At 39.8% G+C, this 27,730-nt stretch overlaps 1 protein-coding gene across 1 annotated transcript in view; it reads left to right on the top strand.

Annotated features, from left to right (window-relative positions):
• Positions 1-27,730, top strand: part of DOCK2 (dedicator of cytokinesis 2) — a 157,260-nt gene that overhangs the window by 102,174 nt on the left and 27,356 nt on the right. Inside the window, exons 30-34 of the mRNA XM_042025374.1 lie at positions 10,675-10,753; positions 18,236-18,336; positions 18,435-18,493; positions 19,771-19,919; positions 25,229-25,314. Of these exons, the coding sequence (XP_041881308.1) occupies positions 10,675-10,753; positions 18,236-18,336; positions 18,435-18,493; positions 19,771-19,919; positions 25,229-25,314 (474 nt within the window). The remainder of the gene's footprint in view (positions 1-10,674; positions 10,754-18,235; positions 18,337-18,434; positions 18,494-19,770; positions 19,920-25,228; positions 25,315-27,730) is intronic.

Raw genomic sequence — 27,730 nt, 5'->3', positions numbered from 1 at the left:
GGAATTATTTAACTCAAGTTACTTTAACTCACTACTATAAACATCATGCTCTTTGCTTCCCAAGCATGCTCAGGCTACCAAAGCACGTTTGAAGGAGGCTGAATCTGTGTGTACTGGTCCCACTGGTCAGGCAGTATTCAATGAGCAAAAGAGAATGAAAAGGGGGAATAATAATACATATATAATAATATAATAATAATAAATAATGAAATACCTTTTTTTTTTTCCTGTTCCCCCCCCCTCCTTCCATTAACAGCAAGATGGAAAGAACACTTTTTTTACAGCATGCTAGGTGGTGCAGAACACTTTGGGAAACAGTAACATCATCGTTGAGGTCATGAGGATATAATATCTGAGTTATTTTTGTGATCCTCCATGGTGGATTTAATTAACTTTTGTTCTAATTAAAGTTGCTTACTGCATTCTTCTTATTATTAGTTTCTACTCCTTATATGTGCACTTTATTCCACTCATGACACTTAGATATTGGCTATTAACTTATTAAAAGCAGTAATTCCTAAGTACATGGCATTTGTGGGGAAATGCTTAGCTGGTTTAGCTAATACCATATAGTCTGTCTATCTTTCAGCAGTTCATAATTTTAATTCAGAGGGATATAATTTCTCCCAGGAAATTAATGTACTTTATTGTCAACATGAAGTGCATGGGGAGTCAGATTTGCTGAAGAAGGAAGAGTTAGCAGGGTTAGCAACTACAGGGAAAGCATTCACATCCCTTAGCTTGTCCTCTGGGCTTTGAAAGGGTAATTCCTCACAGGGAGTCTGAAAGTATTTGATCTTATCAAAATTAGTGCCTGGGATCACTTGGGTTGGTGTCCAGTCTGAAGTGGCCCAGTGAGCACTTTGTTTGCATGTCCATTTGGGTAGTGCTGTGAGCCTTTGGCTCACATTATATTAAGGTATTTTAAAATAAATGGAAACAGTGTTTCACCAGCACATTTCAAGGTCGGATCCTACTGGGTGGAAAAATTCCTGCAAGATAACACTGTAGGGTAATTTATAACACTGGTAGTTTGGCTTTTTCTAGAATATGTTTTCATTACCTGTGCATCTGAGTGTTTTCAGACATCTGTCAGAGTCAAGTCTTCCCCAGTGCTTTTTAAGTCTAACTTGAAAGGTTTAGCGCTGCAGGTATTTGGCAAAAGAACTGGAATTGTTGTCAATTTTCTTTCATTATACATACCAAAAATAGCTGCTTACTTGCTGATGAGATGCTTTGTAACACCCTCCAGACATGGTTCTCATGGAGCTCACACCTGGAGCACTGTTATTAACTCAGCCAAAGCTCACTGTGGCTTCAAATCAGCGTCACCTGCAGCCCCAGGCACCTCAGCAGTTCTCAGCCTGCCAGGGCTGTGGGCTCTCTCGTTGTCCTGGTCCTGGCCGGGCAGCAAAGAGAGGCAGAATAAATTCCTCTTTGATGCCCAGCAAGGGATTGCTGGGACTTCTGTTCAAGAGAAGGACAGTAGGGATTCCAGGCCTGGGTTTTGTTGGGGTTTTTTTTGTGTTTTTCTTTTCATAGATCATCAGAGAATGGCTCTGTGACTTCTGAAAAATTTGTTTTCCACATATGTATGCATGTTGCTGAACACAGCCTTGGAATAAGTGTCCAAGGCCAGGTTGGACGGGGCTTGGAGCAACCTGCCCCAGTGGAAGGTGTCCCTGTCCATGGCAGGGGGTGGAATGAGATGAGCTTTAAGGTCCCCTCCAACCCAAACCATTCTGTGATTCAAGGAGCTCAAGTTGAAAGGGAGAAAATCCCCAAATTAATTAAAATATTTGAGCTGCTTCTCAGTCTTCTATTTATCTGTTGGTGGAAATAAAAGCTTGTCATATTTAAAAACAAACAAACAAACAAAAACCCCAAACCAACCCCCAGGTGAATAGTTTAGGTTACTTTTACCCTGAAAGCTGATTCATTTATGTAACTAAGGTTGGATGACAGTGTTATGGTTTATTTTGTGCAAATAAGGCAGAATTTAGAAGGCTCATCTGCTGCATACAAGTAACTCTTTTCTTTGATCTTGTTTTCCTCTGCAACTTTTGACTGATTTAAACATCTTCTTATAGAAGTGCAGTTGTTTTTATAAGGGCTTGAAATTTCAGGGGAGCAGAATACATTTATACACAGGCTTATGGCATATTGCAGGACTTCATAATTGTAATGTACGAAAAGATATTTTAAGCAACAAGTATAAATGTCTAATGCAAATATTCTTTTATGCACAGTTGCAGAAAAGGGTAAATAAGGTATTATAACAAGTGCAAACAAACGTTACTGTTTAGTCATAGATTTAATTGTGTACAGTGATAGGATGTGTCCTTGGACAGCTTGGTTTTGCTGTGAGACTACAAATGTCCTTGCTGAAATGCAGTTTCCCTGTTAATATGAAGTCCCTTTCAGAGGGAAATTTATTTCTTTATTGTTTTCCATGCTGGAGTATTTGGTACACAGTGCCTCAGTGTTCTCAAATTTGTATTCCTGCCCATTAAATCCAGGCTCCTCTGTTTCCTCATTGTCTTTCTCAGTCTCTACAAAAGTCAGCATTTGTAATCAGGCAAATGGCATTAAGTTAGTCCTGGGGCAATGGGGCAAGGCAGGTGAGAGCAGAGGGGGTTGTTTCCCTGGGGACTGTACTTCCCTCCCAGGGAGAGTTCCAGCTGTGGCTGCTCCGTTCACACTCTGCTGGCAGCTCCAAGCCTGGCACAAAGAGTCCCTTCCATCTGCAGGTGCCTGTGCCAATGTCACCCTGCCTTTCCGTCCTTGCATCTTTCTAGCTAAATTCTGCTAATTCTGCTCTAGCTCTGCATGCTGCTGGTGGTTCTCCATGGTGTGGAATTATCTGCTTACCAAGAATCTGAACACGTAATTATGTAGTGGTTGCAGCAGATAATCCGCTCAGCAACAGAGGCAGTTGCCCATCGTGGTCATGGTACAGAGTGGATGCCTGGTAGGTTTTAACTGCAGTCATTTATTTAGTCTTTTATCTAAAAATGCAGAGAGAAAATATGCAGGGAGATACCCCATTCCCACTCCCACTGCAGAGTGTCTCACCTTTCCTGGTATCAGCTGCTGGGATGCTCACACTCCTAGGCTAAGAGCTCTCAGAACTAAAAGTAAAGTCCTCAGTGGAGAGAACAACTCGACACAAAAAAAAATCTTGGTAATTTGATGTTCTCAGAAAGTCAGTGGGATAAACTGTTACTCTCCTAAATACAACTTCGACTTGCAGATAGAAACCCCTAAGGTTCGTTGCTATGTGGCCTGTTATAAAATGCTTTCTTATGTTTTCATGTATTTTAATTTTAATAAAACATCTGGGGATTAAGACAACGAGGAGTACTTTCCCCTCTATTGAATATATGTGCAAATGAGTAAAAAACATTGAAGAGATCACCCACACAAACTGTTCTGTGTTACTACAGAAAAGACTGAAATTTCAATATTCATAATTTTCATCAGTTGTAAGTGCAGTTGAGCAATCTTTCTGTCTTCCTCTTTCTGAGTAGCTTTGACCAGAACTTCTTATAATTAGAGTTTTTCAGGAAATAAAATATATGCAGTTTCCTTGTATTTAACATTATTTTGAACAGTTAATTTTCATATTTTTTACCAGAAGCATCACAAAATAGCCCTGCTGGTGTATTATGTATTTGCTGCATAATCATCTCTTTTAAAATTCATAGTCTGCTGGTTCAATGCAACAAAAATCAGTGGAAGAATGGAGAAGTAATTTTGCAATCATCAGTTCAAACTTTCTTCAAAAGTGAAGGCTGTGGAGTTTATTAGTGTGTGGCATCCTGACACAACCATGTTAAGACCTTACATTCATCTTTAAGAACCAGGTTTCAGCTTTGTGTCTGATTCCCATTCTTGATCTAGCACTAACGACAGCATGTGATTGTTAATTTTTTCATTAATTCAGAATGCTTCTACTATGCAAAAAATTTTCTGGAATGAGCAAAAAAGCAAAGGAGACTGAAGTGAGAAGAAACAATATAAGCAAAATTACTGAAAGTAATGAGGTACTGAAACCTCTCTGAAATTTTCTTAGAGCCCATTCTGACAGCTCTTCATACGCTTCATTTTCAAACTATGAAGTTTCTTAGAGTTCAAAACATCCCATTTCCAGGAGTTTGGCATAAAATGTGTACCTAATATGCAGACTTGAAAATGTATTTTGGTTCCTAAATGAGAGCTACAAAGCAGGTTTTGGGTAGATGCTGAAGGAAAAGCTGCACACAAAGAGCCTGTTGGCCAAGTCAAGGGTCTCACATGGAAACTTGGCTTGTCTGGCACAAAGCCACTGCACATTCCTGTCTTCCTCTGGGAGTTCATTGTGCTGCTGTCAAAGTAACTCTGACACAGTGCAGCCTGCAGTGTTCTGGATGCTTGGCATAGCTGTTTAATGTAAATTTTCAAATCATGCTAGTAAGGAAAAAAACCCAATGTATAATTGAGACAAACCCCAATGTTATAATTGAGACAAGAGCAGGCAGAGCACAGCCATTTTGAAGCAGTTGCTTTCTGACTGTGTTATTTAGTTACACTCTGGGCGTACATTGGAAAAGAATTTAGGAACATGGCAGTGGCTTTATCATTAGAATTCAATGTGAATAGTTCAAGAAATTATTCTTCAGTCTGTAGTGAAGCTGAGTTGACACAAGGGAGAAATATGATGAAATTATACTCCTTTCTTTGCGCCACTGGCCATATTTTTCCAGTTACCATGGAAGTGGATTTCTTCCCAAGTGTTGCCATTATTGTGCTCTTCATAACTAGGTTTCATGTAGCCACGAGGTTTTTAAATATTGCTTCCATCTTGCATTACCCTTCATTTCTAGATCAATGATTGCCATATTATTAGGAGATAATTTCTGCTCTTGCTTTGTGAAGATTTTTGTTATTACCTGTTCACCTGTAGTACACGTGTGCTTTAGTGTCTCCTGTCACACTGATTGCTCGTTCTGTGTATTTTGTACCATCCAGCACTAGTTCCTAGTTGCCATTCACTGCTTCAGTCCTTGACAAGGATCAGCACTGGGGTTTGGCTCTGACCCACTCTTTGAATCTTCTGATTCTGTCATGTGCCTTCTTCTGCTTGTTCTGCACACAACAAGCAAGAAAAAAGGTGACAGAAGCCTACAGGAGAAGGGAATCATTTGACTCCAGCTGCTTTTCCCTTGTGTTTGCTTCATGTTACAATACCTATCCGGTGTCTTCTGCACAGCATTTTATGAGGATGATACTAGGAAGTCAATATAAGTTATGTACGAGTATTATTTTGGCTTTGCTATTCCCTGCTCCAGATTTCACAGAATTGGCATAATGGCCAAACCATGTCTATCAGAACTCAGAAAAGATCTTTAAAAATATAGTCAGTACATCCTCCAGGGTTTGCAAGAACTTCCCTCATATTCCTTGTCTGTTCAGGTAGAGGATTCACTGATTAAAGCGCTGACTAATCAGTTTTGGGGACTACAAAAAACACTGAAGTTAGTGGAACTCCTTCTGGCTTGAATTTTGGACCAAACTCTCTGAAGGAAAAGCACTTAGGGTTTGTGAGAAGAAGTTCTGAATTGTAAAAACTGTCCATGCCTTCACTGGCTTTTAGATGTGACTTTAAAAACCCATATATGCCATCATTTTAATGGTTTCTTTCAATAAGTTTTCATAACACAGGAAATACGCTCTTTTAAACTTTCTTTTTCTGGGTCTGATTATCCAGTAGAAGTTTGTACTTGATTCATTTTTTCCACCTGTCACTACATCAGTGCAGTCACGGCTTGAGGAGACATAGCAAGCATGAGTTTGAGTTGATGCTCATAAATACCTAAGTGAATTCATTCAGCCTTCACCTCAGTATATGGGTTACTCATCTCAGAGTTGAAGCAGTGAACTCCCAAATTTTCGAGTCATGTGAACCTGAAAAGACATTGAAGAGCATCTCACTGCAGTTGGGCACTGCTTTAAAAGAATTCACATGTAGGAGTCTGAGACGAGGTTCTAGTCGTTATTTTGGAAATGTTTCTAATGCCGTATCTGAATCATGCACCTTTCCCAAAATAATGTTGTGGACCCAGAAGCGTTTCTTGTTTGGAACAAGGTGCAGAAAAACGCCAGCTTTTACAAAGCCACTAAGAACAGTCAATGTGAATGTAAGGGTTTGTTTGTTTGGGGTTTTTTCAGGGGGGTGTTGTTTGTTTGTTTGTTTTATTAAGTCCTCTCTTTGATTTACATTGCAAGAAGCTGACACAACAATTCCAACTAGCTTGCTAAAAATAGCTTGGAGTTGCAGATCTGAATTTTAGATTTATTACCTATTTACACTTCAAAAACAAGGACAACATGCAGACCTATTTCACTGTTAGACAAAATCATCATCTTCTGAGAAATAGCCTTGAAATCCTATTTTTATTAATATGTTGTTTATGAATACAGAATTCTTTCCTTGTTCCATCTCAATCCCTCTGTTTTATTTTGAGGGAGAATCAGCTTGAAATCAAATCTTTATCTTAGGGTGACATGAATTTCCAATTTTTTCTGTCTTAAATTATTTGTCTACGTTACTTAAGGTACTGTTCTCCCCTGTTAAGAACAGACATCTAAGTGTGTGAAACTGAGTACAGTTGCACAGGATTCTATTCTTTGGGCTCGTTTTCCAGCCAAAGTTTTGGACAAATGTCTCTGACAATACAATAAAATAAAGCAGAAGCAGCAGGAAATTCAGAGAGAGAGAGGAAACAGGAGCAGTTGAATCATGGCAATGTTGTTGCTGTCCTGAGCCGAAACCCTGCCTTTTAATACCCAGATTTAGCCCAGAGACTTTGGACTTCGAACATCTTCCCTAAATCTTCAGGCCCAAGAGTTTTATATGAGCTGTACATTAGAAGCATCAATCCTCATAAACTCAGGAAATATCACGGAAGTTATTGTGGGTAAAGGAATTTCAGCAATTTTAAATCACAATTATTTAAATTGATGAGAAATTAAATCTGTAGTAAGTGTAGAAAAGTTATTGGTTAATTAAGATTAATGGAAAATGTGACAATTTAATTTAAGTCTTTAAAGATTCATGTTTAAAATTATATTTTCTCTGTTTTTTTCATCAAAATCTCTAACTGTTTTAGAAGTACCTGTTTAGTTTCGTACTTGTGGCTACTTAATTAATGCCCCTTTTTGGTGAAAGGGGAGACTGAGGCAGGACAGTGAAATCATTGAGGCATTGGAAGGAGCCAGGAATAGCATTCAAACCTACTGCGTAAGTGACTCCCAGTGACAGGAATAGATACACCCTTTAGGCAAAATACAAATATTGGGAACTTGACAGCCTGGAAATATTGCATGCTCCCTGAAAATGTGTCATTCCAGTCTGTCAGATAAAAATATTTGTGAGAGCAAAAGGGATATTTACAGAAGACAGCTTACATATAATTATATTGTATAGAATCCTGTAAATATTTTTAATGTTTTCTGTGATTTCTACAGGGCATTAAATACCTCAGTATTTCTCAGGTGTCCTTGAGTTTTTTTCTGTACGGCTAAAAGCAAACCACAAGCTTGTCACAAAACTTTTTATTATTACACACAGTAATATGTCAATATTATGAAATAGATTTCCACTAATATATTTCATGTGTGTTTCAGTTATGGTTATTTCTACTCTATCTTGCATGATATTTCTATTTAAAGAGTAAAGTACTAAAAAGTGTGGGAGTTTTTTATTGCAAGAAAAATTATTAGCACCGTACCAGAGTCTGCCTAAACTGGATATTTAGGTGATGTGTTTCACCATGGTGTTGGAGTAGTGTGGAAATCCACAGAATTTGGGAACTAAAAAAGTCTCAGAAATGGAAGACACCTACTCCTACTCCAGCCAAAAAACTCTGAGTGAAGGGAAATGCTCCTCCCTGAGCAGCTGAAGCTCAAGAAGTGCTTATGTGACTTGGCAAGAAATAAACTTTGTAAATCAAAGGGTCTAGAGCAATACAGAGATACAGAAAAGACACAACACTGAAAAGGCCTTGACCTAAAACTCCTGTTCTGAAGAATAATGATGATGATGACACAGAACAACGTGTCTGTGATTCTGCCAAGCTGTGTGGGGTTTTGTGCTGCCTAAAATAGATCACTCTTTCAGAATTCCCTTTTTTTGCAACATCTTAAACCATTTGTGTCAAGTATCAGGCAGCTTTGAGGAGATAAATGTCCCTGTGTGAGTGGAGCATCAGGGAAGAATGTGTTTATTTCCTTGTGGGCAGTGTGGGACAGCTTTCAGTGGGAATCACATTTAGGAGTTGATTACATAAAGGTGGCAAAGCAAGTTCGATAGGCTGGGAAATGGCAGTGGGGGCACAGGGCAGCCCTGTGAGTATGCACACAGAGAATGAGAACTCTCTGTTCAGCAGAGCAGCGATAGCCTGCAAGGGCAGCACTGAGCAAAATTAGATTTCTTGAACTGAAGGAGATTTGATGACACTTGGCTTTTCACAAATCAGCCCCTCAATTCAGCTGGCAAGATTAGCTCAGCCAGAGCTAGAAGATGAGATCAGAGGATGCCCTGGACCACAGGGAGGAAGCTCAGCTGAGTGTGTGGGATGATGCTGTGGAGTGACACAGCACCATCAGAAATCTGTAACCTCCCCCTGCCACAGCTCCTGCAGCATCCCTCTGGTCACCTTCACAAGAAGAACTTGGCAAGATGTGACAACATGCGTAGTTACTGAATTTCCTTGATCACATCAGCAGTTCAGGGGAACGTTACACAGATGGAAAGAAATTCTTCTTTAGGTTTTCACAAAGAATATTTACCTCCTGGAGAACTTCACCCACAACAAGGGATTTCACTCCAGCCAGTCACTGCTCTAATGAAGCAGGGAGCTCCTTTGGGTGATTGCTCAGTGGTTAAGTGGGATTCCCTGTAGTAAGCTTGCCAAAAGCTGAACTTTCGCTTTACCTCCCTCATTAAGAAACTGAACTTAGGCCTTCTGATTTCTTTTTTTTGTGATGAGACTAAAACTCCTTTCCCTGACTGTTCTGTTTCTCCAGTGGCTCACAGACAGCTGCCAGGGGACCAGTGTAACAACACAGCTTGTTTGCTGTGTTCTACCAGCCTCCAGTGACCAGTGGCATTTAATTGTCCTCCCTTCAGTTTAGTCTCTGATGTGTCTAATCACTTCTGAGCCAGTATAAAATTCAGGCATTTGCAGCATCCTGTAGCAATGAGCTGCAGAGTTGAACAAGATTAACACAGAACCTGGGTTTGCTTCTTTTGGATGCACATTCTGGTTGTGTTCAGTGCTCTCTGATGCTTCTCAGAGAAGCTGTGAGCACTCAGTCTCTCATCTCCTTGGTACTTTCGATTTTATAGCTCCTGTCACCTCCCTCCTCAGTCACACCATGTCCCCTGACTGAGGATCATTTCTGTGTCACATTTATTTGCTTGTTTTCTTCTCGCTTGTTTCTTTTTCTATTTGTTTATCCTTTTGAGATGCGACACCAAAACACCAGAGTGATTCCAGCACAAGGACACAACATTCCTTTGACAGTCACATATGGATATCCTGTGGTTTCTTAATCTTTTGCTGATAATCCTAATTATTGAATTATTGCTTTCTCTCATGCTGCTAATCACTGAGATGGTGGGGATTTCTGGACCTGGCTGTTACAACTATTAGATCTCTTTCCTGACTGGGAATATCTAGTTGACAGCCAGTCATTGTATTTGAACAAATAGGATTGGTTTTCCCTTGTGTTCAGCTTTCTCTTTGCCCCTACAGTGCTTTCCATAGAAATATTTCCATTTAATAGCTTTGAAAAATCTACCTATGAAGTGGAGTCTAATGATCACTTTCAGTCAGTTTACAATTTTGAAAACAACTAAATTATTTAAACAAACTTTATAAATATTTAAAGATACTATTGATTTTTCTTTTACAAATGTCCCATGCTGGGAAGTCAGACAAGGAAATTAGCTTTAGAAACATGACTTAATCACGTTGCATTAATCAGGAGCTTAAACAGGTGCTGCTTTTCAGAATAGAAGGGTAATGTTCATGCTCTTACTCTTGGAAGAAGTAACTGTATAGGATTTTGAATCTGTATTTTCACTGTTTTGAATGTTTTTATAATCTACCCGGGGAGGAAGCTGGACAGAGGTGTCGTCCTGCCCTCCCCACCCATAAGAGAGCTGAAAAACTGCACTCAGTATCTTTGAAGTGGCAAAAGTGCAGTTGCAGCTCCTAAGTAATGATGTGAGCACAGGAGCTGTTTCAGCTGTCAAACCCCCAAGAGGAGGTGATGCCACCCTTGTGAATGATCTGGGTTTGGCAGAAGGTAACATTGGGCTTGAAAGAATTGCTCTCTTTTCTCAGGAATGCAGTGTAGTGTGCAGCAGAGGAAGAAAAACTCTGTTGTCTGACTTTTCCAGTAGAAGTTGAGAAACTTTTTGATAATTGTGTAATTTTTTTTATGGGTAACACTATAAATCCTGTGCCACTGGACAGATTGTCACCTGCTGTGCTCAGGTGTGTGAGAACTCTGATGCTCCCAGTGTGTTCAGTGCCAAATGTGCTTCCACCAACATCATACATGGTGGGTATTGATTGCCAGATGTTACATTCATTTATCTATATCACTGTTTTTCCTTTTTAGGGTGTTCTTGAGAGCCATCAACAAATTTGCAGAGACAATGAACCAGAAATTTTTGGAGAACATGAATTTTGAAGTCCAAGTAAGTATTTAGGGTTTTTAGCTGAGCCAAGGCAGTACATGCAGGTCAGCCCAAGCCCCTCCTGGTGCTGTGCCCCAGTATCAGACACGTTGTGGATCTGAGTGGGGCAGGACTGGACTGTCTTCCATGTGACATCAGAACTGGGCACTTATTATTTATAATAAGGCACCCAACCAGCATATTTTCCTCTGTGACTCTGTTCAGGACTGGGAAGCCACAAACTTGTTTTTCTTAGCCAGCCAAGTGCACTCAGAAAGTCAATCTCAGACATAACACACGGAGACTCTACAATGTCAGTGCTGTGGATGTAGGACAGAAGGAGCTTAACTTTGCTGATTCCTAGAGTATTTAGCACTTAGAATTTATTTTTGACTTGTAGTCTTCCTGACAAGTCTATCTCTATTTATGCAATTTCATTAGTTCTTTCTGTAATAATTTTTAATTAGGGTTGGTTGGGGTTTTTTGTTTGTTAGGTATCATTCTGTGTAACTGAACTATTTGGTTATGCGTTTTACCACCTTTGGCTTCCTTTAGATAAGAATGAAAATGCCTGTAGTTTTCACGTTCATCAAATTGATGTTAAAATGTAAGTACACTTTTAGATTCAGGATTTGTCCCTAAGTGCTGCCTGATCATGGTGTGTAAAATTATTCTGTTCCATTCTTACATAAAGTTCAGGGCTTTATATTTTGCAGTTCATCTCACAACTTTCAATCTGTTTTAAATGATTCCACTTGTCTAAAAACAGTTTGGGAATTGGTCTCTTGGTTCTCAACACAAAACACCTTGGTCCCAAATAGCTGCAGAGCTATGCCCATGTAGGGGTTACACAGGAAGAGTTTGAAAGACAGTAGTGAAAAGAAAGGTAAAAGATTCAGTTCACACTCAGTTACAGTGGCCCCAAGTAGGAAATGTAGAGCTTTTTCCTGCTTTATTTCATTAAAAATGTTTTACCTTCAAAAGATGTGCTTATACAAATGTGCATGTGTATAATATTAAGATTTTTAAAGATGTTTCTTCCAACAAACTTAAAATTTATTTTTAGTAAATATCCCTGTTGGAAACTCTCAGACCCTTGACATATTTATGATACAATCTGTCTAAGGCTCTATCAGTTTATTAATAAGAAATTTGTAACTTATAATTTCTATGGCATTTGATCACTTATTACTGCACAATGTGTCAGTAATTTTTAAAAGCAGATAACAAAGGTCTGAAAGACATCATGTGCAGGATACCAAAACCACACAGACTATAAAGACTGTATCTGTCAAAGTTTTATTAAGGCGTACACTGCCTTTTTCAAACATGAAAGCAGCAGTTTGATCTGGAGCTTTTATTTCAGCTCTTTCCTGTGGCAATTCTGTGCCTTCCAAAGTGTTTTCAAACAACCATTGGAACGTTGTAGTTCCACAGTGCACCTTGCAGTTCAAGGGAATACATTAATGCTCTTTTATTCATGACTTGTCAAATATCTGGAGGCTCTGAGTAAGCTAAACAATGTTATAGTAAATAAGTGGAGCCCTGTAAAGAATTGTAATACCCTTAGAGTCTTCATAAGAGGCTTTAAAGTACAAATCAAGGTGTTACCTTACTTTTCTTTCATGGATAAAAGCTCTGCAAACCTTCTAAGAGTTCCCTAAGTATACCTATTTAAAAAGCTGCTACTGGACTAAAAAAGGTCTGAATAGTGCAAAGCACATTGTCTAGTATTCTTAATTGTAACTTTAATTTGATTTCCCACCGTATTTTTTTTATATTTATATACCTTGGGTGTAAGCAAACCTGAACAGTGGTTAACTCAAAGTAAATGAGAAACTCCTGTGCTTCATAAAACAGTTCACCTTGTTACTGTGCAGCTGTATTTCTATTTTTATTTGCATTTGTATAGAAAAACTGTGAATTAGGACAAAGAAACTTGTTTTTTCTATTTTGATTTGAGAAAAAATTTGGAAGTAGCATAACTATAAGGTTTATTAGGAGCTGCAGCCTGATGATCACACAGCCTGTTCATTCCCACCGCCAGCCCCAGGAGCAAAGGCAGCCCCACACATCCCAACCCTCAGGTGTGTTTGGGGCAGGTCCCTGAGCCTGCTGCAGGAGGAGCTGAAGGGGAAAATAGAGATGCACATCAGTCAAAGTGTTATTTAAAATAAAAAGGTGTCGCACATTTAAGTTCTGTGTAAACAAGTGCATGATTTATACTGCTTGCAGGACAGTGTTTTCAGATCAGATTATTAATAGCTGAGGCAAAGTCTTAATTAAAAGAAAAATTTGAAAACTATTGAAAGCCCAGGGAAATAGATCTGAGGATTTTCACTTGGCTGAGTGGTTGCATGGCAATAAATAGGAGACAACGCGAAAGCAAACAAAGCAAGTCAACTGTGAAGCAATTGAGCATCTAAAAAAGTGTGGTTTAAATCTACAGAAATGCAATGAAGAAATTTTTTGCTACTCTGGTGGGGCTTGTTAAATGGAGAAAATAAAAAGGGTTCCTGGCCTCCTTCTTATTTGCAAAGCAAATTGCTTTTTTCATATATTATGTGATTCAGGTAGAAGGGAAAGAGGTGTTACCATTTAGGGCCTTGGTAAGGATGTGCTGTACCTGATCAGGAGTGGGTCCAATCCTTAAGTTTAGAACTCAGCATTGCCTTAAAGCCATAGGTTCAATGCTGAAGCTATTGCATACAGAGAAAAATACCAACCCTCTGCCCAGCACAGCAGTGAGGGCTGTTACATTTCCTGCCTTAGCACTGTCATCACTTGGGTTCACCAGGCCCATTTTGGTAGGGAGTCCTTCCCTAATCCCAGAGTTTTGACACCAAAGTTGTCATTGCACTGGGCAGGCTGCAAGGGCCACTTTGCGTTGGGAGTCTTTGGTCTTGGAGGTAAAAAAATAGTCTGCTGTGTGAGGTTTTGTCCCTGCTGGGTGGGGGTGGTTTTCCTTGGTTTGGGTTTTTTTCTGGGTTTGCACACAGCGTGCACGAGGGGTGGATTCAGTACATCAGTGGCACTCAGAGGTTGTGTCCTGCAGAGATTCTCCAGTGTCAGCACGCAGCAAAACTCAGCACAATAAAACCAGGTCTGCCTGGAACGCTTCTAGTATAGAATATTTACTGTTGTGCTGATAAAACAAAGCTGTTAGCTCCAGAGGAAATAATTTTACAGGAAAGAAAGGAGTGAAATTTCATTAAGCAATTGCCCAAAAATAAACCATGAAGTAGGAGTGAAGGAGGGCTCCCAATATCCACAGTGCCTTCAGCTGGGGCGTGCCTACAGTACAAACAGGGACAGAATCTTGAATGATGCATGACTCTGCATTCTTCAGTACTGAACATAAACTGGAACGTGAGGATTTAATGCACAGAAATCTGGTGTTTCAGTAGGAATTATTGGAATAGGTAAAACCTCTCAATATTTAGCAGTTTCTATTCTATTCATGTCCCTGTATTTGAAACAGGTTATTTTCTTGCATTTATGTTCGATACAAAGAGGTTATGTTAAATATTGGAGCAGGTTATCTAGAAAGGCAGGGAATATTTTCTCACTTCAGGATTCTGAAGAATGAATTCAGCAGTTCACCTGTCTGAAGCAGTTTAGCAGCTCTTGCCTCGGCATGTGCAGCTGGAGCAGCTGAGCTGGCAGGTGTCCTTCAGGTGTATGTTCAGAGCTTGCAACTGGGAGAAGTCTGAAGGCCTGCAACTGTGGAAAGTATTACAGCTTAAGACTGTATTCAGGATGACCATGTGGAGAGAATATAAGGAGATATATTGATGGCATACAAGGAAAAAAAAGGCAACCACATCTGCGGTCAGACTTTTCCCTCAAGACCATGACAATCGACATCTTACTGCTTGGGGTTTTTTTAATTTGACTTTTGTTGCATTTCACGTCAATAAAAAGTCTGATCTGTGTGATTGCAAATTGCTTATTTTTCTCTTTTCCATCTTTTTGTTTGTTTGCTCTCAATATTATTTAAAATAATGTTCACAAGGATTCTCTTAACTGATTACAGAACTGTCTCAGGCAGCCAGTGTCCACACCACCTCCCCACACTGGTGCCCCAGTCAGGACCATGTTATATAGTTGTAAGAGGATTTGTTGTGGGCTGCTTTTGATGCTCCCTTTTCTCTGGAGGTGGAGACAGTTGGTGGTGTAGGATTTGTTACCAGCTTCTCATGGTAAAGACAAGGGAAATTCAGCCACTGGCATAACATCCAGTCTTAAAGGACATTGCAATTTTGGGATTTTTGTTGGTTTGTATCAAGTAACAGTTCTTTAAGGATTTGCCATTTTCAGATGTGAAGGTTGGACACCATGTCCAGACCAGTGCTTTGCAGCTGGGCTTTTGCAGGGCAGCAGAACAGATACACCATCATAATGTGTGCATTCTGGATTTAGGAGCTGAGATAGCCTCTTCAGAAAAGGCTTAACAAACAAACAAAAATATTAAAAATTGTGGAATATGTTTTAGAAAAAGTCATCCCTGAAGGTCACCCTGGTGTCTTTGGTTTAATTGTAACAAAAACTGGGTGATTTTCTGTACTTACGATACATCCATGGTAACCTCAACAGCTGCCTGAGAAGATGTCATCTGTGGTAAATAGGACGATTCCGGGACATTTTTGTCTCTGTTGGCAGCTGATGTCATTGCGAGGCGTTACCTTTGTCCAGAACAGAGTATTTTACTCTGCTGGCACTGTCCCCTCCTGGCTCCATCACCTTTGGTTTGGAGTCTTGCTCTGCACAGGAGGAGTTTCCACGCAGGGAGGGAACCCTCCCGCCCTTGGTGGCACTTCCTTGCCGTGGCTTTTGTGCAGCATTTTTTCGGGAATGTCGCTGATTGGAGCTGGCAGCGTCTGACACCTCCGGGGCAGGGCAGAGTGAACAAACCCAAACCATTTGGTTGTGCTCGGGCACAGCTGATGTGGAGCCTCCGCTCTGGAAATGCAGCGTTACCGACTCCTGCTCCTCCCTCCCTTCCCCCCATTAGCGCTGTATTTACAGGGCATTAGAAAGGATTGTACTTCTGAATCTGTGCTGTTACAGCCATTATAATTCATATATTAATCACCTATGCCACAGAATTTTATTATAAAAGGCATAGTCCAAAATCTAATATCAGTCTGATTTGAAAGAAATTGCTTATTTTTTGTGTTTTCCTGTCTTTCTTGCATGTATTAGGCTCCAGCAGTAATGAAATGTATTTCAACATCACAAATAGAATTGTGCAGCTTGGTTTTATGTTAAAATCTTCATTTAGAAACCTCAAAATCCAAATCCTCAGTGCATTAAAAATATACAGGGGAAAAATACACACTGTGCAAAAATCTGTGTATGGCAGTGACAGACATTGTTGAAACCATGCAGAGGTTAATAGGGAATGAAACCATTGGGAAATCCAGCTAGCACTGGCTATACTGGAAATATTAAAGTGTTATATTTTTATATATTATATATCATATTGTGCATTTGAAAATTATCAGATTACAGAGTTTGAAATTTACCTTTGATCCTTCCACCAGCAAACATCTGGTTTTAGAGGTGTGTGGAAGAGGCTGCAGCCTTTACTCCTGGATAATTTTTTAGGATAATTACCAAATCTCTTCTTTGTGAGATGGCTGGAAATTTCCTACTAAATTAATTCTACGTTTTCCAATTTGACAGCTGTCCAAAACATCTTGAAATGTTGTTGGGGGGGTTAAGAGAAAACAAAATGTGTCTCATAAGAATAATTTTTGCATTTTTAAAGTCTGTTTCTATATGTTTTTACTTTAGAGAGAGACTGTTTTGTCTCATAGGGTTTTAGTCTTGGTGCTTAAAATCTTGTGAGTCATTAATTTGAATATGCTATTGAAAGGATCCCATTTTTTCAGCCATTTTGGGGTACTCTGAGGATGGAGGGAAAAGTGCTTTATAAATAAGGTGATTGAGTCTGTAGGGTGTGTCTCTGACAAAGGTGGCACTGAACTTGGAGCTATTAAATGAAAAAATAGGCAGTTTAGGAATAAGTCTTCATTTTTTCTCCCCACAATCTAGAACAATTTGAGAAATTTTCCATTTCACTGGTATAATTGACACATACAGAGTGTGGGCCCTGCACATCAATAAATACCACTTGAAGGGGCTGAGAACTCTACACTGGTCAAAATAATCTCTTAAAATATTTGGTAAGAGAGGAAACTAGGCCTTTCAGGGTATAAACAACATTTGTCCTGATGAGCAAGGCTCTGAATTGGCTGCAGAATTGAGTTGCTGTGTCTGCAGCAGGGCCAGCTGTGCTCTGGGGCTGTGGCTGCTCACACAGACACAGACACAGCGCTCCAAGGGCTTTGAGATGAGCAGCTCAGCTGGGGAGAGCCTTGGCTGGGCCTCCAAGGGAGGAATAAATTAATGGCAGGATCATCTACAAATGATAGAGGACATTTGAGAATTGTATTTGTTATGGGAAATGTCTGTGGTTCTGGGTGTGGTTTTGTGTGTTGGGATCTGTTTTTCCTGGTTATTTGCACACCAGAGTTTTCCAGGCTACAAAGGACAGAGGCCACTTAAGTTTTGATGGAACATTTTGTTACCAGGCTGTTTAGTGTGGGTTCCCAACCCAGGCTTGTATTGCACCATACAAAATGAAGAGCTCTGTCCCATGTTTTGTTCATCCGTTGAATCACCACTGAATGCATTTCCCATTGCCTTCTGCTCTCTCACTGAGCCCTACCACTGCTTTTAGCTACAGCTGCATTTTCAAGTGTTTAAAGCTGTTGCTGACAGCCTAGAAGCTTCTGAAAATTGTGTTTCCTTCCTTAAATTTGTGTCTCCTGGGGAAGTTTCTCTTTTCCCTTTCCATTTCCAGCGTGTGAGAAGCGCTTCTTTTTGATTGTCTGGAGAACAAGTAATTTGCTTTCAGGAATGAAGGGTTGTGCACTGGAAGCACGGGGGCTTTTTGTCTGCTTCAAGTACACGACTCAGTACTATCAGCTCTTATTTAGGGATGTATTTTGTCCTTCTTTCATGTGGAGAGCTCTTCACAAATTACACTGGAATTTCATACAAATGGCTGTTGAATTAGGATCCGAAGAGGAGGCAGGAGATGCCTTTTGAAGTGGTGCTCAAATGCAGTGTAATTACATCGGTGCCTTTAGCTCCAGATTGTTAAGATTCACCAGCATGTAATGTGTTCCCCCAGTCCTGCTTTGGTTCAGGGTTTAATGTTGTTGGCTAATGAATCTCGTGTGAATCTTTTTTTAGCAATATTTATTCAGCTGCTCTGTTATTAAAAGCAAATGTGTAGTAGTGGTTATTAAAATTCATCTTTCTTGCTTTTCTACTAATTGCATAATACTAATGATGTACATCTCTGCATAATATAAAAATCTCATATTGCTTGCATCATTTGGTTTCATAAATTATTCCACATTATGCATCATTTAATATTATTCCTGCTTTCCTCAAAATTATTATAATTTCCTTATACTCAATTTACAGCTGTGGAACAACTATTTTCATTTGGCTGTGGCTTTTATTACCCAAGATTCACTACAGCTAGAAAACTTCTCCCATGCAAAATACAACAAAATCCAGAACAAGTAAGTAAAACATATACTTCAGCTTATACCTTCAATTTTTTAGTGAAATTATAAAAAAGGCAATGATAAAAATACCTTTGATATTCCTTTCTCCCTAGGTATGGAGATATGAGACGTTTAATTGGCTTTGCTATCCGTGACATGTGGTACAAACTTGGTGAGTAGCAAACTGAGCTTCACTGCAACTGAATCTGTCACATAATGTTTGTTCCATTGGAAAATATCTGACATGGAGTGCTTTTGTAAATATTTCTGCTATTTGAACTTAAAATATGTTTTCACTCCTGTGATTAAGCTTGGAGTTGACATGAGATACAGTTGGACTACCACCAGGTTTTTATTTAAAAGAGAACTCACAACCTTCTCTCAGATTTCAAACATGACTGAAATCAGATTTCAGAAACCTTATTTTGCAGGAATTGAGACTGGGTAAGTTTTCCCTGAGAAGGTTACTGCTCAGCCTGAACCTATGGTTCTGGAAATTAGGAGACTCAGATCTGGAATCTGTTTGAATTAAAATTCCCAAAAAGTTTTTACATTTGTCATCTGGCCATGTTCTTCTGCTCCTTCTGTGAGAGTTTCTCATGAACTCCTTTGGGATCATTTCTTATTAACTGAACTTCGGTAGAATATTCATTTTATCTTGGAAAATTTTTGCGTGACATTTGTGTTGAAAATTAACATGGCACACATTGGAGAGGAACATCAGACTCAGAACTCTCCTTAGTTATGGGACAAGTCTCACATTTGTTAATGAGAATGTTTTTGTCTCCTTACAAGCTTCAGGCAGCATTGACACTCTCACACAGGTCCTTGTGTTTGCTGCTGGTCTGCTCCACTTATCAGGGCAGCGTTTGGACCATGTCTGAGACCTGGTTGAGTGTTTTGTAGATTTGGGTGTTTGTTGGACCATTGGTGCTACAAGATAATTCTGTGTGGGTTTAGCAGCTGAGGTGTATGGATGGTGTTCCTGTTACTGCAGGTGATTTTGATGCATTTGGTTTGTTTGATTTATTGTTGCAATATCTAATTTTATTCAAAAAGCCAGTAATGGTTTTCTCCTTCATAGAAAGGTTACACCATGTGACATTTCCATGTGGTCCTCTCCTGCTGACAGAATCTGGGGGGTTCTTAGGGTGGTTTACTACTTTCTACTCTAAATATTTATAAGGAGGTGTCAAAAGCTGAAAAACTGAACTCTTCACCGAAAATATCGACTCCTCTGGCATTCTTGCTTATTCCTGGCACTGAATTGTGGCATCTTAGGAGGAGACAGTATCCATTCACATGTCCCCAGCTTTTGAGAAGAAACAGAAAAGAGTGACTGAGTTGTAAGACTTGACCAGTAGAGCTTTAAATGATTGCAGCTCCTAGATGTTTCCCTAAAACTATTTGGTTTTCTCTTCAAATATTCAATTTGTGGTTTTGTTGCAGGCCAGAATAAAATTTGCTTTATTCCGGGCATGGTTGGGCCCGTCTTGGAAATGACTCTTATTCCAGAAGTTGAACTACGAAAAGCAACGATCCCAATTTTCTTTGACATGATGCTGTGTGAATATCAGTGGACAGGAGAATTCAAAAAGGTAATTACAAATATCCTGCATGAAAATGCATTTAAATGTCATGTTCTCAGTATTTCTGGTAAATGTTTGTCAAGCGAGCTTTTCTGCTAACACAAAGTGAAATCCCAAATATTAAGAACCAAAGAAACAGCTTTTGTGCAGCAGGTGTAGGATCTCCAGAAGGACTGAGTTGGATTTAGGCAAAACTTGTTGCAATGACAGCAACAAATAGATGGAATAGGAAATAGGGGCCAGGAGATTGCAGAATCTTCATCCAAATTTTCAGGATTTTACTGGAGAAGGTTCTGAGCAGCAACACTTATATTGAAGTCAGCCCTTCATTAAGTAGGAGATAGAGTTAAATGACCTCTGGGGATCCTCTATAACCTAAATATTTCCTTATCCCCCTTCCTTGTGACATAGATATTGATAAGCCAAAACTTCCAGGTTTTACTACAGTATCAGACAGGAGTAGCAGTGAACAGTTAATTATATTTTATCAGATTTATCAGGAAACTGTAACTTTTCTAAATGTTTATTGTGAGAAAAAAAAACCACTATGAAGAACTGAAATTCCTGGAGTGTTTTCTGCAGTCATTCTGAAAAGGAAAAAGAATTTTTAAATCACAACTATGAAATATTTTTGATGGATGGAATAGAAATAGGGATGGTGGGACAGGGCACTAGAGATTGTAATCTAAATTTCCTGGCACTGCTTGCTGTGTCTGCTTGGGCAGTGGAGTATCCATCCCTGTCTGACATCTCCATTCTCCTCAATCTCTTTGGGCATGGACTCCCTTTATTCTGTGTTTGCACACTGCTTCCCACAGTAAATGATAAACTGGATATTCAGCACAAATAATTAATTCAGAACAATCTGTGTAAGGAAAATGACAAACAAAAAGGCATCATTTTAGACACATGTAAATATAAATATCTCGTATACCCAGCTATGTTTAATACTTTAAATCATTTGGGGCATTTCTGTGTCAATGAAGTGTGGAACAAATGAGCAGATGGAATTTCCATTTTGGTCTGTATTCCACAGTGCAAAGCTTTTGGTTCAAGGCCAAGATTAAAAACCACTTTGTTTCTGTGCATCTGTTCCCTCCGTGTCCTGATAGTCCTATATTTGCCTTCTTAAAAATGTTTTCCTGCTCATGGCTTATACCTCATCTCTTGGGAGAGACACACAGATCTGTACAGACAGAAATCCTGAAAACTCATCAGTCATCCTGCCTCATTAACAGGAGCAGCAGCTTGGGAGCCTGGGAGAGGCCAGGCACTCCAGTGACCACTGAATCACTTCTCCTGCCATAAAAATAAGTTTCAGGTGGTATTTTACAGCGACAAGGAACAAGGACATTGGGTTTATTGCAGCTTAAGGAAAAGAGGGAGTTTTCATCTGATGGTGCAAAAACTATTTCATAATTGAGCAGCTGAGTCTCATTGGACTCTAATGTTCTGCTTTAGGAATTGTGATCATTTGCTCATCAAGAATCATGGGGTTTATCCTCTCCTTCCCTATAGAGGAGGTAATTAAGATAAAGAAACTTGCTTCTCTAAGTTTAGCCATTCTGGCAAGTTTTTAAAAATACATATTTTAAAGGAAAGGTACATTAATTTTTATGTTTTAAAATTGTTACCATCTTCATGTAAAGGGGCAAATAATTAATATGAATGGCTAATTATTGGATGCACAAACACTGAACTCCAGGTTTTGCTAGTGGACAATTTTCATATGCAGATTGACATTTAGTAGTATAAAGGATTTTTTTTTAAAGCTTTAGTATAAAATTTTGAGAATGACAACATGTTATTTCAAGAGTCCCTGGGGCACTCAGGAGCCCAGAATGGCATTCACTTAAACATAATTTTGTGGAACTTTAAAACTAAATAATTTATTTCTAATCTAATCTTCTCTAATGAGAGAGGAGGGGGGAAAAAAAAGCACAAACAGAAACATCTTTACCAGCTGAGCCTGTACCAGCACAGGAACCAGAGGCTGTCTGGTACCTCCCACACAATTTAATAACCTTTCCCAAAAAGCCTGTGTCTGTTAATGTGCCCTGGCGCTGTGCTGGGGCAGGGCTCTGTTCTGGGGAGGCACAGGGGGTGTGCTGGGGCTGGGGGCTGTGTCCTGCTTTATGCACACAACATACAGGCAGTAAGGATATAAAGTCATTGAAATCTATCAAGCAGGAATTTTATTTTATTTAGCTATTTCTAGGAAATCATCTAATCCCAGAGAAAACAAAATTCCACCTGTGGCTCTCTCAAGAATGACTTGCTCCACATGCATATTTAATGGCTTGGAATCTGTATGTAGGTGTAGGACACAGTAAGACATTTTCTTGCAATCCTTTCTTCTACTTTGCACATGTAATTTCCATTCAGCCAGAGCAGTGTTATATAAGCTTGTAATTTTAACTCTAACTCAAGTCGGAGAGAGGGAGCCATTAATATCTACTAATTTTAGCTATCAAGGCTCTGTCTGTCATGAGCTCAGAGAGCTGGGAATCTTGGAAAGCCAATTTATTCATCCCTCAGCCTCTGTCGATAGACTCAGTCCTGTAAATGGATTCCTTTCTCTTGCAAATAAAATGAGAAGCTTGTTGCTTATACGTTGGACCCACAAGGTTAAGAAGTCCCACCCTGCAAATGCTGATAACCCACCTTTCCTTTCCTTGAGAGATCAGGTTGTGCACTTTATTAAGACTTCCCAAAGGAAGACACATCACCAAGTGACCTCGTACTGCTTGTTCTAACTGTGAGCTGAGGCCAGGAGCTGGAAAATGCTTGCCTAGAAAAAAAATTAAACAAACAAACAAGGAAAATTAGTTCTTTGCAGAGTAAATGAAAATATCATTTAAATAAACATGGATTTGAGTTACATTGTGGATTTAACTTGGCTTAGGAAAGATTAATTCATCTGTGTTTATATTTTTGTTCAAATAAATCATTCTGTTTGTGTTTGGTATTTTCAGTTTAGTATCTCTCATGGGTTCTGCCAATTGCTGGAGCCATCTGGGGAAGTTTTCTGTGTTTGCTTTCCTTCCTGACTGCTGTGGGACCATTTCAGAAAGCAGTGCTGGCTGCTGCTGTGTGCTTGGGCTTTCCAGACTCATGGTTAGAGGACAGACATCGATTCTTAGTGAGCCTGTGGCAGTGTCCTGTTGTTCTGAGCCCTCACAGGTGACTGAGAGAGTGACCGAGGTGTCCTCAGCAAGCTCCTCTGGCACAGGAGATTTATTTACTGTAAATAGCCATATTTATTTCTCTCAGTTCTTGAAACCTTGTTGTGTGTAAGAGTTTCAGAAAGATGTGAGATCAGCAGCAGAGACTGAGTTTGTGTGGCCTGGTGCTTCAGACAGATCCATGTGGAAAACACGGACATGTTTTGTGCTTTGGTATCGAGGTGTGTTCAGAGCTGGGGAGATTCCTTGGATCTGTTAGAGAAGCAGGTGGGTTTAAAGCTAAATTGGTGCCAGTGACAATTAGGCACACTCAGTTTAAGTGAGAGGAGAAGAACACTCCAGAGTTTAATTTTGGCACAGAAACATTAAAAACTTTATTCTGTTTTTCTGCCAACTTTTTTATATGTTTCGATCCAAGCAACTGATTTTTTCTCTTCTTGCAGCTTGTTGAGAACCTGCAGGAAAGATGCTTAGGGAGAGTTTTTCCGTTCAGATCCAGCAATGTGAAATTATTGCCTCTTTGAGAAGTAATCAATTCTCTACCTGCTGAATAAGTACTAGGAAGGATTTAAGAGGTGAACAATTTTTAACTGGTGTTTGACCTGCACTATATTCACAGATTTGTCTTACTGCAGTAAGCCCACAGAAAATGGCTGGATTGGATGTTTTTGCTTAATATTTCCTTGTCCTGAAACTGCCATGCACCTGTTTTACCCATGTTAAATACTAATACACATCCTGCTTGCATATTAGAATTAATTCAGAGCCCTTTAAACTTCTATTTCAGCCTGGATGAGACAGAGTAATTTTATTTTCTTCCATTAAGCTATTTTTCAATGACAGCTCTTTATTCTCTAATATTAGTATAAAGTGTACTGTTCAACAGGCAGTCTTTCATTTGTATTCTAATTACAGAGAAAGAACCAATATTAGAGCAGCAACACCTGCAAGTAACAAAGTGGTGGAAACAGCTCCTTCCTCCCTGCCCTTTCCAGAGGAGTGTGTGCCTGCACTGCCACTGCTCTGAGTCCAGGTTTTGCTCTTGGTGTGAGCAGTGGAGAAGTCTGGCTGCTCAAGACACTGTTTCAAAGCTCGTTGGAAGAAGCAGCAGCTGCTTCTGTTTCTGCCTCAAGAGTGGTTTGCAGGATCAGGGTGACAAACAGATCTGGGTTGGACACTGGAGGAAAGAGGGGAATGTTTGGCCTTTGTTCTTGAAAAACAGTGAATCATTTTTCTGGGTGGAGAGTTTGAATCACAACCTACTTGAAGGAAGTACATCTAGTAACATATTTTCATTTAGAATGTGATGTTCTTTAAAACTGAAGAAATTCTAAAAACACATCTGAAGAGATGCGTGCCCTGCTTGGTGCTCTAAGAGGAAGGACTGCTTTCCTCTGTGTAACCCTGGCTTGGCTTCTTCAGCTCAGAGCTGAATGTTTTGCTAAGGATATATTTAAACAAGGTAAAATATTTTGCATTGCAGTTATCTGAAAGCACCATATCTGAAATATTACAGTAATTCTTTGTACCATGAAAGGCTTCTGGTTCTCTGATGGGATGATCTGGATCCCAGCCTGCCAAAGCTCTCAATTACACAGAAACACTCCAGGGAAAAACAGAATTATTCATGTACTGACAATTGTGTGAAATTTTGTATCAAAGAAGAACATGAAAACTTGCTGCATTAGCACAGTAATGAATTCTGTCATTTTTACAGTGGTTTTAATAATTAGGTCTTGTAAAGCAACTGCGCTTTATTTCAGTGTAGGTCTCCACTAATGCTCTCTCTGTGCCTCTTGATGTGTTAATGACTTGTCAAGAACCCTGAGGTAGATCTTTCCTACGACTTCTGAACAGGGTGCAGTTGTTTGCACGAGGACAAAGACTGTCTGTAGCTGCACACAGACTCTGAGGTTGTGCCTCACAAGCCCAGTGCAGGGGACGCTTTGTGAAAATCTGTGTCCAGGCTTTCAGCTGTGCTAAAAGCCCAGACCAGAATATGCTGAAGCATTTAACTCCTGGGAATATGCGACATAATTACACAAAGGTACAGTTTTGATGCCATGTTGAAACGTGTTGGCCTCTGGATAGTTGCTCAAGTGTTTTGATTTTTTTTTATTCTTTCTTTATTAGTTTGAAAATGAAATCATTTTGAAGTTGGATCATGAGGTGGAAGGAGGACGAGGGGATGAACACTACATGCAGTTGTTTGAGTCCATGTAAGTAGTGCATGAGAATAAATAGAATAAATGCCTTCAGGATGTGTTTCCATCTTACTGTTTCCAGTTCTCAGGTTGGTAACCTCACCTAAAATAGAATCTTAGCAACTTTTTTCATTAAGAGACTGGAAATACCATAATGATTCACTACCCCTGGTTCAAATTGCAGTTCAAATTTTGCTCATTTAAATTATTTTCCTGGTTGCTTTTCATTGTTTTGTGCTTCAGCTAAATTATGCAGAAGTTATACATAACCTGCATTCTAATACATCTAGATTGGACTCCAATAGATTATTGTCTGAATTTAAATAAGGCTTTGTGATGTCATGTGCATGTTTTACTTCCTCAAAGCCTGCTATGCTGTATGGGTTGTGTGTCCATGTAGGGGTAGCAGTCTTTGCAAAGTCACATCTCTCATCTGATGAACCATGAAAGCTTTGGGTACACACACAGGGGACATACAGAATCATTATTCTGTTTCTTTTTGCAGCATCTTTTATCAAATTTGAATGTTGCTGTCTAGTTTCCTTCAGGCTCTCCCTTAGGGTAAACACCACTGGTATTTCAGTTTATCATATGGAATGTTTTCTGGACATTCCTACAATGTCTCCATCTATTTTGAAATACTACATTGCCTTAAAGCTGTAGAGAGCATTCAAACCAAGACTTTATCTATGCAAAAAGCAAGGCTTCCCTCAGATCTTGTGTATGAGACTCTTTGAAGCTCACTCTTTCTGAGCTGTGTAACGTTATTTGCTCACCTTGTTTGCACTTTGCTCTTTCATTCCAGCTCTTTTCTTGGAAAGTGGAACTATCCAGTTAAACCCCATCTGTCAGCAGTGCAGTCGAGGAGTGCCATCAAACACAGTACAGAGCTTTTGATCTCCCTGCCTTCCCAAGGCCCCCTTCTTGCTCTGACATATCTGTGGCACTGTCCCACTTTCTAGAAGGCCTCAAGTTCAAAGTTCCCACTTTTCTAAAGATGACACTTCATCTTATGTTCAGATACTATTTTTCCTTCCATCCTTGAAGTTGGTGAATGACGCCTGTAGATGGAGAGTTGAAGCAGAGGCTGGTGACCTGCCTGTGGTAGGACCTGTTCTCTCTGTTGGTTTGGTTTAAATATTCCTACCTTCACACCTTTCAAAGCAGGGATTTCAAGCCTCTGTTCCCAGTTCCCTGTTCCAACTGGAAGGAGACACAGTTACATTTGGTTCCACATTTATTCATTTGGTCATATTTTTATCAGCTGATCTCCTAGAACTGTCTGCACTCCTGCACAGCTCCAGGTGTCACCTGAAGGCAGATATTTAGCAGCACTCAGTGACTGCTGTGCTGCTGCTCACCTCTGCAACCAACATTTGCCCATGCTGGTGGTTGCTGGGAACTTCTCCATGCCCACAGTAATGAACTAAACAGGTTCAACAGAAGTTTAATTAAGCACTTGCATTTGTTGCTAGACCTAAATGTTAGTGCAGCCCATGATGGGGTTGTGGCCTGTCCCAGACAGCACGGAGGGGAAGCTGGGGTGATGTGGGGCAGGTGAGAGGCTGTTCTCAACAGGCAGAGTAGACAAGGCTGCCCTGCCTGGGGAAAGGCAGGAGAATCAGTCCAGCTCCATGAACACAAGTTGTGCCACTTGTCCTCAGGCTCAGAAAATGAGTTCTGGCATGTTTTAGCTACTAATGTAGGCACAACAGGAAATGGCATTTGGCAGCTTTCCAGTTCCCCATCACTGCAGTGGCCCATGATATGCAGTTGTTTTGCTCAAGCTTTATTGCAAATATTTTTTTATTTAAAATTTTCATTTTTTTCAAGCTCTGTTTAAAAATTCAAAGGTTTCTTGCTCCCTCCTGGAGGTAAAAAAAATCTTCTGAAGTTTTATGGTCCTTTTTATTGGGATTACTGTATAAAGCTGAGCAATACAACTTTTTGAATCTTCCCTCAAGAGACAGGTATTCCTCTCTCCTGTTTTTTTGCAGTTCTCCTTTATGTGCACTCTGGTTCACCTTTCTTTAGTGACTGGAGTTATGTACTTTGTGCTGGGTGAGACCCAGCAATAGCTTGTGGCTTATGTCAATGTTTTTCTGCTTGCATTGGGAAGAAATGTGATGTCTTAGTGCCTCGTGTTCATTGTGCACTCAGGAAACGTTCACAAAGCTCTGCCTTGTTTGCTGTTACTCCAGGGGAACCTGTGGCAGAAATCCATAATAGTCACTTAAACAGTGACTGTACTTTCCTTCATTAGTGTCTCACACTCTCTCTGATACTTGTATATGTAAAATAACACCATTTTTTCTGTATAATATTCCAGTCTCCTATGTGGTTCTGAGGCTTTCTTACTTTACCACAAACATCATTTAATGTGCTCCAGCCTTTTCTGTCAGTTGTCAGCTCTTCAGCCCCTTTAGTGTTT

This window comes from Corvus kubaryi, unplaced genomic scaffold (genome assembly GCF_017639235.1).
Source record: "Corvus kubaryi isolate FWS band 111438036 unplaced genomic scaffold, C.kubaryi_AGA036_p1.0 37270, whole genome shotgun sequence".
NCBI classification, from domain to species: Eukaryota; Metazoa; Chordata; class Aves; order Passeriformes; family Corvidae; genus Corvus; species Corvus kubaryi.
This window is presented reverse-complemented; position numbering and strand designations above follow the sequence as displayed.